Source organism: Parasteatoda tepidariorum, chromosome 7 (genome assembly GCF_982258835.1).
Source record: "Parasteatoda tepidariorum strain Cologne lab strain chromosome 7, Ptep-v5.0, whole genome shotgun sequence".
Lineage (NCBI taxonomy): Eukaryota > Metazoa > Arthropoda > Arachnida > Araneae > Theridiidae > Parasteatoda > Parasteatoda tepidariorum.
The window spans coordinates 95694530-95706832 of NC_141761.1; the positions used below are offsets into that span (position 1 = coordinate 95694530).

At 30.6% G+C, this 12303-nt stretch overlaps 3 protein-coding genes across 3 annotated transcripts in view; all 3 read right to left on the minus strand.

Annotated features, from left to right (window-relative positions):
- The window catches only part of ClC-b (chloride channel protein 7), a 33020-nt gene extending 26461 nt beyond the window's left edge, over positions 1-6559 (minus strand). The window contains exons 1-8 of the mRNA XM_016065365.4: positions 6312-6559; positions 4246-4362; positions 3907-3972; positions 3508-3558; positions 3250-3382; positions 1825-1934; positions 1593-1736; positions 139-222 (exon numbers count right to left, since the gene is read on the minus strand). Coding sequence (XP_015920851.3) covers positions 139-222; positions 1593-1736; positions 1825-1934; positions 3250-3382; positions 3508-3558; positions 3907-3972; positions 4246-4362; positions 6312-6431 — 825 coding nt within the window. The 5' untranslated portion in view covers positions 6432-6559. The remainder of the gene's footprint in view (positions 1-138; positions 223-1592; positions 1737-1824; positions 1935-3249; positions 3383-3507; positions 3559-3906; positions 3973-4245; positions 4363-6311) is intronic.
- A 1706-nt stretch (positions 6560-8265) lies between these two features.
- LOC147807335 (uncharacterized) lies at positions 8266-9213 on the minus strand. The gene has a single exon (XM_087168893.1). The coding sequence runs from the start codon at positions 9211-9213 to the stop codon at positions 8266-8268; it is 948 nt and encodes a 315-aa protein (XP_087025019.1).
- Positions 9214-9339: 126 nt separating this feature from the next.
- On the minus strand, positions 9340-12009 carry LOC147807336 (uncharacterized). Its single transcript, XM_087168894.1, has one exon. It carries the CDS (start codon positions 12007-12009, stop codon positions 9340-9342), a length of 2670 nt encoding a protein of 889 aa, XP_087025020.1.
- Between the last annotated feature and the right edge of the window lie 294 nt (positions 12010-12303).

Here is a 12303-nt window from a genome sequence, read left to right on the forward strand (position 1 = left end):
CATTTAAAAGTAAAACAAATGTTTTATCATTTTTAATAAATTAAAAGAATAAAAATGCCCTAAAAATATAGTAAAATACAAAAACTCATTTGTTAAACACTAATTGCATTATAATCACAAATTAACTATAATAATTACCTTGCAGTTTTTACGAAGTGTTTGACTTTTCCCCTGTGAAATTCCTGCTGCAATAACTGCTCCACAATGTATCATTGGGCCTTCCTAAAATTTAAAAAAAAATTTTACTTGATGAAAAACTTCATTCGCTTCAAAAATATATAAATAGCAAATAATAGTCGACATGTATTAAAACACACTTTAAAAATAGGTGTCCATTTTCAAGATTTTCCAGAAGTGTTTAAAAAGAAACAAAAATGATTTGAAATTTAAAAAAAAAAAAAATGCAAAGTAGCCAACAAAAAGTAGGAAAATAAAAGTAAGAAATAAAACTAGCAAAACCATAGCAGCCAAGAGAGAAAAAAAAGATGAAAAACAGAACAAGAAAAGCCACAGTGGCTGAGAGGGGTAAATTAGGATAAAATGGATTTCCATGGATTTGCTACAGAGAGGTGGTAAAGAACTGTGTGGAAATTATTTTGGCATAGTTGAAATTAAATTTATGCCCGAAATTCCAACAACGTGCAGCAATTGAAGATTTCTCGAATTAGAATAAAATCCTGAATTAAATGATAATTTCTCAAATTACTTAAAGAAAATATGGCTAAGGTATAACTATATAGGCATACTTGATAGCAACAAATTTCATAACAAATTTAAAACATAGTTAATAATAAAATTAATACATAGTTAATGTAAGAATAATTTTTTTTTTTTTAATGTAATAATTAGTTGTAGGTTTGAGTTTTAAATAAAAATGTGATACAAACAATATTAATAAAAAACTCAGGACATACCTTTATTTTTTTAAAGAAAAAATATTAGGAACAACAACAATAATTATATTTAAAAAAATTAACACATTTATTTTTCCAAAAAAAAAGTTTACAATAAGAAATGTAAGTAATTAGCAACACAAATTAGTGATAACACCAATATCATTTCAGAAAAAAAAATGCTCAATGTGAATTGAGTGTTTAAAAAAATATTAATTAAAATAAAAGACTACTAGATTGACTTTATTTTGCAATAATGGGAAAAAAGAGCTATAAATGGAAATACTGTATAAACATTTTTGGAATAAAAAAAGTTTCTTTTTCCTAAATCTTAAAGAAAAAAAAATTTAAATCCCCAAAATCTAACATTATGAAGCATGAACAAAGCCAATAAGCAGAAATAAAAACAATTTAGGTACTACTAGATAATATAAAATATTTGAAATGATTATAAATTATTTTTAATCATTTAAACATTATTGATGTAATATGAAAGGAATATATTCGAAGCTATGAAAGGACCTTAGAATTTATTTCAAAACCTAATGTTGGTATGATTATCCTGCATACCTCAATAACCTATTTAATCTAACTCCCCCTCTCCCAAATTGTTCTTATTTCTCTCCTTAAATAAGCTTTTTTTTTAATATTTGCAACAAATACTTAAATAATTGACATACATATAAAACAAATACATACCTTTCCACATGCCAATCCACCAAGAACAGATGTTGTTACCCCAAGAGCTTTTACTATTAATGTCTTCAAACGAACAACTTCTGGTACTTTGACACCATTTAAATAGCATTTTATAACGGGAATACCACTCCCAGCTGCAACAGGCTAAAGATAAAATGTAAAAAAAAAACTTTTTTTTTAATTTAATTCGATATGTAAGAAAGAGAATTTTTTTAAAGCTAATAATACTTACTGCAACAAAAACAACTAAAGATGCACCAAGAGCAACAGGAAGAATGGAAAACAATAACCAGTAGGAATAAGGTGTTATTAAACAGCTATATGTCGTACACTCAACCACACCTAATATCACAGTTAGGAAAAATACATAATATACTTTTAAATAATATTTTAAAAAAAAATTAAAAGATTTATACAGCTATATCAATACAGAAAAACTAAAAAATATTTACAGTGTTTTTTTAAAACGAAAAATCAATGTTGAATACTATAATATTTTATTTTCTCATTTAGATATCCTGGTTTATTCCCTAGTAAGAATTTGATAAATTGTACAGGGTGTCCCGAAATTCATTCAAGATTACACTTATGCACAAAAATATTATAAAATGTTGTCAAAAAAAAAAAAAAAAAGGCAGAGAGTTATTATTTTACAGTAAACAAAGTTTCTTCTCATACTATTAAAAACACAACAAAAAAAATTTGCATTTAATAGAGAAATTAGCCTGACTGTTAGGCTCAACTAGAATTTTTCTAATATAAAATACTTTTTAGGTAATCTAGCTTAAATACTGCTTTTCAGCAGAGTTTGTTGATTTAAATTAGCCTGATTTTAATCAAGATTTAAATCAAATAATCTTAAATTTTTGGAGAAATTATTAAATTACAAATTTACAAAGCATTTTAATGTGATATTTTTAGAAGTTACAATTTATTGCGATAGTTTTAAAATGTATCATTAAGATGAAACTGCTTAAATGAAATTGAGTTTCAATTACGAAAAAGAAATTAATACTTGTTGTGTAATAAATTATGACAGTTTAGAAAATACATTTTAAAAACAATATAATTCTTTTAGACTTTTCAGAATGCAAACTATTCAGGCACAGGAAAGTTTAGTATAGTTTTTTTTTTAAATATCAATGAAAATAAAATTAAGAAATTGTCCGTCTGTGTGTGGCCCTCCTATAACTCCAGAAATGTTTGTTCTAACAACAACAATTTCAACAAAAATATCAAATATAATTTTGAATCTTAAAATTTTTAAGTAAATACAATATTACATATAATATCACATACAATACTACAATTATTATATTGTGTAAATAAGTTAATGACATATAAAGCAATTGTGATACTACTTCTAATTACGAATGAAAAAAACTTTTTTTTAAAGAAAAAAATAACATATTTGAATCATATTTCATTTTAGAAGAATTGAAAAATATCACAGAGAAAATAAATTTAAAACTAATTTGGAAAAATAACACATGTAAAAAAAATTTATAAGTGACAAAATAAATAAAATTGAAAAAGTAATTAATTAATTCACTCAATTTTAATAATATGAATTTTAAACAAATAAATATGAAAGTAAGGTGAAAATCTTGTAGAAAATAAATTAATGAAACACTTTTTCTACAATTTTAAAGGATACGATCTCTGATAAATTTAAATTTTAAATTTGACAACTCTTCAATGGAGATAGTTATAATAACACCAACACATGCAGTCAGAATTCCAATCATACAGATTATAAACCATCTTAAAATCGACATGCTTGTCAGATACTAACGGAAAAAGAAATCAAAATATATTACATGTCTTCAGAAAATAAATGCATATGATAACATACAGAAACCAATTCTATTAAAGCTGTAGTTATGGAAAAGATAACGAAAGAAAAGGTACTTACATCCAAACAACGGAAAAATGGTAAACATCCTTTTGTGGTTCCTTGAATTATCTGAAAGGAAAAAAAATTATACTGAAATCTATTAATCTAAATGTTTAAGGTTGCCTACTAAATTTTTTTCAAATTTTAATAAAATGATTATATTTTAATAAATATTGATATTAAAAAAAGCAATATATTAATTCCAATAAATTAATGTTTCATGAAAATAAAATTATATTTAAAATATAAAATCTGAAAAATTAACGAAAACAAAGGTATTTTTTCTTTAATTAAAAAATTTTCACAAACAATGCTTAGCTAAATTTTATAAAATTTCTGAAAGCATTTCATGAAATACTCTCTAGTTTTTTTTACTAAATAAATAAAGAATGGAAAAATATGCAAAAATATATTTACTTTAGTTTGTTCTTCAATTTGTTCTGATGCAAACAAAGTATTTTCACATATATCATAATCTAAGCTCTGTAGAGGAAATTGAAAAGCAAAAATTACTTTTTAATTAAAAACAAGCAAATCAAAATTATGCTCACTAAACATAAAGGAGTACTAAAAAATTTCATGAAAAACAAGAAGATATTTAAAACAGTTTTTACATTTGTCATAATTTGAAAATGTATTAAAGAATAACCAAAAATTTTACATATATTTCAAAAAACTAAGAAATTTCTAAAGACATTTTGTTCAAGAAATTGACGTGCCTAAAATTTACAAACTACAATAACTAATTTTTCTTACCTCATATTTCTGTGACAAAAGATTCGACATCCCAACTGATATTTTTCTATTTGCATTAAGATTTTCATAAGTTGAGTTGAAACTTTCGCTATACATTGGAGATTCATAACTGCCATGCTAAGAAAAAGACATTAACATAATACTATAGTATTTATTAACATTAAAAAAAAAAATTATCACTTTTCATCCGCAAAAATATTTAAGCAATTTTATTAATATTTAATACCTGAAAAGTTAAGTATTAATTAAAATTTTAATTTAAACAGAAATTTTTGGGGGAAATTTCAATATTTACAGTATTAAATTAAAAAAGATCAGTAATATTTAAGAGTCATAAATTCTCATATAAAATTACAGATTTTCCACCGATCTTATGAAACAAAATTACAGTTTCTTCCAGTAAAATAAGCAATATTAATTTAATAAACCTTGGTAATAATTTGTTTTAATCAATTTTAATTAGAACTTAAAACCATATAAGAAACTTAGCTTAAGATTAAATTTTTTTCCTAAATTATAATTTGAGAAAACTAAATGTCAAGAAGAGGTACTTTTCTGTTAGCTGGGCGAAAGCAAATTCAACTGTTTTTTACTGTATTTAAATTAATTTTTTTATTTTATTTAATGTTCATTTGTTTAAAAAATAAATAGTATATTAAAAATATAAAAAAAGTTAGGAGATGTTTACATTTTTAGGCAACTTTTCATTTGTGCCCAGCTAACTGAAATGTATCGCTTTGCCTTTTGAATTTACCCATTTAGTAATGTTTCTTTAACCAGGCAACAACCGGGCAGTGGCATGCAAGAAAGTTAAAAAAAAAAAAAAAAAAAAAACATTATAGAAGGAGATTAACATAAAGAGTATACCCGTAAATAGACTCGAGGGATATATATACATATATATGAAGGGAGTCAAGGCCAACGCCTGAAAAACAACTTTATATTTTAAAATAATCACAAATAAAAAATTTTTTGGCACTTTGGGGAGGGCATATGGTGTTAAATGGCAATGACATGGAAATATCTCCCTGAACACCAGCTAACCTCATTATTGTAGGGGGAAAACAATGCACAATACAATCAAAGGTGACATAAGACAAAATGACTAATATTTATACAATAACAGCATCTAACTTTTCACATGAAAACTGTATATGCTAAAGCAGCATACAGTGGGTACTCAAGCAACAATTTGGAGAGATTTCTGTACCGTAATCTGTGGCAGAATAATCGCCAAGTCTGGGCAACTTCCGGCAGTGGCCCGCAAGAAACTAAAAAAAAAAAACATCACAAAATGGGACCAACTCGAAAGGTATAACTCGAAGCCACCCCAGGGCAAATGTCTAAAGGTTTCTTTTAAAAAATTTGCAAGTTTAAAATCTATTTGGCACCTTGGCGATTGTAGTTGGCGCGACAGATCAGGATACGGAAATATCCCCAACAATTTCAGGAGTTACTTGGTTTTGTAAAAAAAATTTGTATCACATTTGTTTTCACCCTCTACATTAATATAGGTATTGTAGTAATAGTTTCTCTTAGGACCCCTAAAAAGATTACAAAATTTTTCTTATTAGTAATTGTAATATAACAGTAACGAAATGAGACTTCAGGGGTCTGTCCAGGCCAAATTTACCACCGCTTAGCGGTACTGTCACAAATTCAACTTTAGGAAAAGAGGTAGCTTCACAAAATACTTTTTCTTAAAATTTTATTTTTGTATCCCATAAGAAACGATAAATCCATATTTTTGTGCTGATTTTTTAATATTAATTTTAATTTTCACAAATTATGTCTAAATTTTCACAATATAGTACCACTGAGAAAAACCTAGACAGACCCCTGGACCTCCAAACAAAATGATTAAGAAAAATTAAGCTACCCAGACATCACATAAGATGGATTAGATTTACATAAAATAAATTTGTCAAAATGTAATTAAAATTATTAAAACGCAAAACATAACAAAAAGACAAAAAACAATTTCTGAAATTTTTTTAGGTGTTGCAATGAAATATAGAAAGACATTTTCTTACAATAAGCAATTTATAAAGAGAAATTGTACTTACATCAGCTGAAAGAACTAATGGAGAATTTCCCATTGCATGTAAAAGCGGTGTTCTTTCACTGGGTGGTCTAAAAGAATTTACATTATTCATTTTCGTACGATGTTTTACTAATTGATCCATGATTTTTTTACGATGAAAGGATTTTTACTACTCTTCATAGGAAAATTTGTAGAAGACATACGATTCTCAAAAACTCATGATCACATGACTATCACATGTAAACAAAAACATCAGATTCTTAACGTAAAGAATTTTTAAATTTGCTTCGTTAAGCTCCGTACAAAAAACTGAAGTTATTAACTCACTAAAGCTACATACGCGTCATTATATGATGCTCTTTCATGTGACGTCATAGACCGCATTAATAAGAAAAGGATTTTTAAATGTGTTCGGTTTAATTTGTTTTTGTTAATTAATAACAATAATTTGCTTTGTTTGCTTCCTAAGTTTTTTTTAAAAATTTAAATATCCATATTTGTATATCCATTGCAATCCATACATAAATTTGAAAGATTTAAATTTTTTTTTTTTTTAAATTAAAAATAAAAAATATTCATAGCCAATATAACTACAGAACTAACTATAGAAGAATTCTATATATAGAATTTCACCCACTGTTCTCTATCACTCACCAGCTCCCAAAACTGCTGGCTTAGTCTCTTTTGGATGTCACTTCATGATCTGAGCTCACTTCACCAATTATTTTTCTTCTCACAAGGAAAATGCGCATCTACAAAACTTAACCATAAAGTAAACTGAGAATATATAATTAAAAAAAAAAACATATAAATATATTTTTCAAACAAACAGTATTTCATTTTATTTCATAACCTGTGTTTAACAACTGAAGTCTGAGTTTACGGATATCAGAGTTCTACTCCGTGGCCTTGTAATTTTAAGCCCAATCCAGAGACAAGGGAACTCGTAGAACAAGCTTTGGGGCAAACAAGCCTTTGTAGACGACTTTCTAATGAAACTAACACATATTTGCCTTAAGTGGAGAAGAAAACCACGAAAATCATCCATGGCTTGTCCAATGACTAGGGAATTTTAACTCATGATCCGTCTACCACTGAGAATATTATCTCAGAATTGAGGTCGGTGCAAGCCGGGAACAGAATTTGTATTGACCAGCACCGTCGGATTCGAACCTGGGTCAAAGAATATGCATGGGAAGAAGAATAGCTTTTATAGACATAATGTAAACCAGTTCCCCAAGATTTAATGCTGTCCCTATTTATAAAGGGAAAAAACATTTAGGGGCACAACAGTAGCGGTTCTTGAAACCCTCCTCTCCTCTTAGTACTGGGTTTGAGGTGAAGAAGAAAATCTATCTCTTTTTTAAATCGTTGGTTTGCTCTATAATTTTACACCATTGATAAACAGCACTGTTAATTAAGATATTTCTTTGAGACTATATTTACATCATTCACATATATTAATTAAATCTGCTAACACATTTTGGCATAGAAAGAAAGAATAAAATAGCGGTGCGCGTGAAACTGCGTATCAAACCATGCATGGTGTTGTGCGATAGCTTGCGGGGTGTATAAAAATCAAACTTGGACAATGGACTGTATATAATTTATTTTGCGGGTGCGCTGGTAGCGCTGCGGAGATGCAAAAACCGAGCGTGTATGCTCTTTTGTTTTACATTAACTGACTCTTTTTTCTAATTAATGTAGGTGGCGCTACTATTACTACATTCATACCGGCTTCAACATACCGGGCCACCTTGAAACATAGTTTCAAAATTTGCACATAAATTGACAAAAAAGAAAATTAAACTATACACATCTAATAAAAAGATAATTATAAAAAACTAATGCAACATACATAAAATTAAAATATATATCATTATAAACAGATGTATAGATTCCTTGGTATAAACCGGATAACTATAACACAAAACAAAAAGAAAAGTATAAGTCTAAAATAAAATAAAGAAAGTTAGTCAGTCAATAGGTAAAACTGACAGTTTGTGAATGGGTCTTTTATAAGTTCCAGTCTCAGTTTTGACACTGACCACTCTTACCTTAGCATCAGCACTAGGAAAAACTTCTTGTATACGCCCTAATTTCCACTTCAAAGGTGGAATATTGTCCTCTTTAATGAGAACTAAATCGTTAATTTTCAAATTAGGCTGTTCTCGCAACCATTTGGGGCGCTGCTGTAAGCTGGAAATATACTCGTTAACCCATCTTTTCCAAAAATTCTGGAAAAGTTTTTGAGTCAACTGCCAACGTTTTAATGGGGATATGTTTTCGCTTAGAAGGTTCTCTTCTGGTATAGAGGAAAGAGCGGTTCCCACAAGGAAATGTCCTGGGGTAAGTGCTGAAAGCTCAGCGGGATCGTCCGATACTGGACACAAAGGACGAGAGTTCAAGCAGGATTCAATTTGTGCAGTAAGAGTTAAAAACTCTTCAAGGGTCAATTTATGATCACCTATTGTTCTTTTCAAATGCGATTTTGCGGATTTCACAGCAGCTTCCCATATTCCTCCAAAGTGAGGTGCTGAAGGTGGGTTAAAGTGCCATTTAATTTGCTCATCGGCAAAATACTGATGGATGGATTCTTCTTTTTGAAGAGATTTAACTACTCGATTAATTTCCTTATTTGCAGCAACAAAATTTGAACCACAGTCTGAAAATAATTCATTTGGTTTTCCTCTTCGCGCAACAAATCTTTTTAGAGCTGCAATAAATGATTCAGCGGTTAAATTTCCAACAACTTCGATGTGCACCGCTTTTGTCGCGAAGCACACAAATATACAAATGTACATTTTAACTGATCTAACTCCACGGCCAGATCGCGGTTTCACAAAAAATGGACCTGCATAATCCAGACCAGTCATGGAAAATACTCTAGAAGGCGTTACTCTTGAAGGTGGTAATTGAGCCATTATCTGTGTCGCGGTTTTTTCTTTTAATCGAAAGCATTTTATGCATTTCCAGATTTGCTTTTTTATAACTGATCTAGCATTTACTATCCAAAATTCTTTGCGAATAACTGATAATAGTAAAAGTGCTCAAGCATGCAAGAAGGATTCATGATAATGAATTATAATTAGATTAGTTAAGTGATGTTTTTTCGGTAGGAGAATAGGATGTTTTCTTTCATTCGATAATTGTGTATTTTCTAACCTACCGCCAACACGGATAAGGCCCTCTTCATCCAAAAACGGATTCAAGGAGAGGATCTTACTACTCGAAGAAATTGGTTTGCTATTTTTTAGCTGGTGATATTCGTTTGGAAATTCTTGTTTTTGGACTATTTTGACCAAAACGTTTCTAGCTAGTTTTATCTCACTACTAGCTAAATAACCATTTATGCGATTGTTTGGATATTTACAGTTCATTATGAAGCGGAGACACCAAGCTATAATTCTTTTTAACTTAACGTATGATGAAACATTGTAAATGATCGGAAAGTCAATAGGAGTTGTTTCAATCAAGCACGATGTCTTTTTGCGTTCTTCTTTGAGAGCGTCTGTTGAGAGAGGGATTTCCTCCAAATGCGATATTTCACCACTTTTCATCCAAGACGGACCCGACCACCACAAGTCTGATGAGGAAAGTTCTTGAGGATTCAAGCCACGGGAAATGAGATCTGCGGGATTGTTATGAGTGGAAATATGTCTCCACTGGTAGTTCTCAGTCAAGGTTTGGATCTTGGAGACTCGGTTTCCAACAAAGGTTTTAAGCTGGTGGGCTGGCGTTTTAATCCATGCAAGTGCGATGGTCGAGTCTGTATGCAAAATGACTTCGTCAATGTCCATTTTAAGAGAATTATAAACCTTTCTTACGAGTTGAGAAAGAAGTAAGCAAGCTGATAGTTCTAACCGTGGTATAGAAATTACTTTAATGGGTGCAACACGAGATTTGCTTGCAATAATATGGCAAGTGTTTGATTCAGCTAGGCCTGGGCAATACATGTAAACCACAGCTCCATACGCTAATTCCGAGGCATCAGCGTAACCCATTAAAACAGTTTTCGTGAAAAAGTCAGTTAAAATGTATCTATTAATGCGAATAGTTTCTATATGTTGCATAGAAGATGCAAAATCAAGCCACTGACCTGCGATTTGTGGTGGAAGGGGATCGTCCCACGACAGTTTATGTACCCACAATTTTTGGAGAAACATCTTTGCTTTCGTGATGACAGGTTGCAAAAGGCCTAATGGGTCATACAGTCTTGCTATAAGACTCAGCACTTCACGCTTAGTGAATTTGGTGGTCATTTCTGGGATGGATACTTTAAACGTAAATTGATCTTCAATTGAATTCCACCTTACACCCAAAGTTTTGACACTCGCATCAACTTCTGATGCAAAATCATGCTCTGCTGGGTCACCTAATGGTAAACTGTTCCTTAACTCCCTTGAATTAGAGTTCCACTTATGAAGAGACATTCCACAAGTTGCTAGAATATCGTTCAGCTGTTGTTGAACTTTCTGAGCACTTTCTAAACTTTGAGCACCTGAAACGATATCGTCCATATAAATATCTTCCAAAAGAACTAATGATGCCAGTGGAAATCGTAATTCATCTTTAGCCAACTGCTTGAGAGTTCTGATTGCGAGAAATGGAGCGCACGCAGTTCCGTAAGTGACTGTCTTGAGTCTGAATGTTACAGGTTTTGCGTACTCTGAATCTTTCCAAACAATTCTTAGAAGATCAAGCTGCGATGGATCTATTTTGATTTGTCGAAACATCTTTTGGATGTCTGCCGTGAAAGCATATTTATGTTTACGAAATCGAGTCATGATTTCGAAAATGTCCTCGACCACGTCCCCCTTCAAAATGACATCATTCAAGCTCACACCCGTTGAGGTACTTGATGAAGCGTTGAACACAACACGTAACTTAGTGGTTGCCTTCTCTGGACGATAAACACCGTGATGTGGGAGGTAATAGGTAATTTGATTACCGGAATTGCTTTCATTATCATCATATTTTTCCATATGATTCATGTCTAAGTACTCCTGCATAAATGATTTGTATAAATCTTGCATTTCTTGATTTCTGGATAATCTTTTCCATAGTTGATTCAGACGTCGCACGGCTAAGTCTTTGGACACTCCTAAACGCTCAACGTCCTTAACTGGCATCTCTACGATGAATCGTCCATGCTCATCTCTGCGATAAGTATTCTGAAAATGTGATTCACAATACTTTTCTTCTTCACTCTGAATTTTTATTTTATAGTCTATATCCTCTATTCTCCAGAATTTTTCTAAACAGTCTTCGACTTCTGTTTGAGAGGTTATGAAACCGCAGTGAATTTCTGGAGTGCGGGTATTTATTGCTCCAGTTGCAATGTATCCAAAAACAGTATTGCGAAACACCAAATCACTGTTTGCAACGCGGATATCTCCAGCCTTGATAATTTCGAAAAATACCTCCGCGCCTAAAAGCATATCTATTCTTCCAGTTACCGCGAAATTAGGATCTGCTAATTGTTGCGGAATTTCTAACTTATCTACTTTGAAGGATGTAACAGGAAGAAAATCGGTAATTTTGGATACCACTAAAAAATCAAGAGTTTTCAAAAAAGAGCCATTACCATTACAAATTGTAGCTTGTATTTTTGATCTTATTGTAGTTTCGTTTCCACCCAAACTCGAAACCCGATAATTCATTTTTTCTTGCGGTACTCCTAATTTATTAGCGAAATTAGCTGTACAAATATTCGACATGCTGCCTGAATCTAATATCGCCCTACATTGCATATAAGATCCATTTAAAGGATTTAAAACCCAAATTAAAACAGTCGGAAGAAGCCCTGTTTTATTTTTCGAATTAATGCAAGATAAAGAAGCAGAAACAATTTCATTATTTTGTTGATGAATATTAAATACCGCTGCTTCGGGATTGAGGTCATGACCGTGAGAAGAAGAAGCCAAAACCGCAGAGTTGTTTATAGTTTCGCGTTCTTTATGGAGTAGTGTATTATGCTTTGAGTGGCATATGTAGCATAAATGTTTCGATTT

Coding starts and splice junctions, on each gene's coding strand:
- LOC147807336 (XM_087168894.1), bottom strand. CDS start 12,009: ATGTCGAATATTTGTACAGCTAATTTCGCTAATAAATTAGGAGTACCG.
- LOC147807335 (XM_087168893.1), bottom strand. CDS start 9,213: ATGGCTCAATTACCACCTTCAAGAGTAACGCCTTCTAGAGTATTTTCC.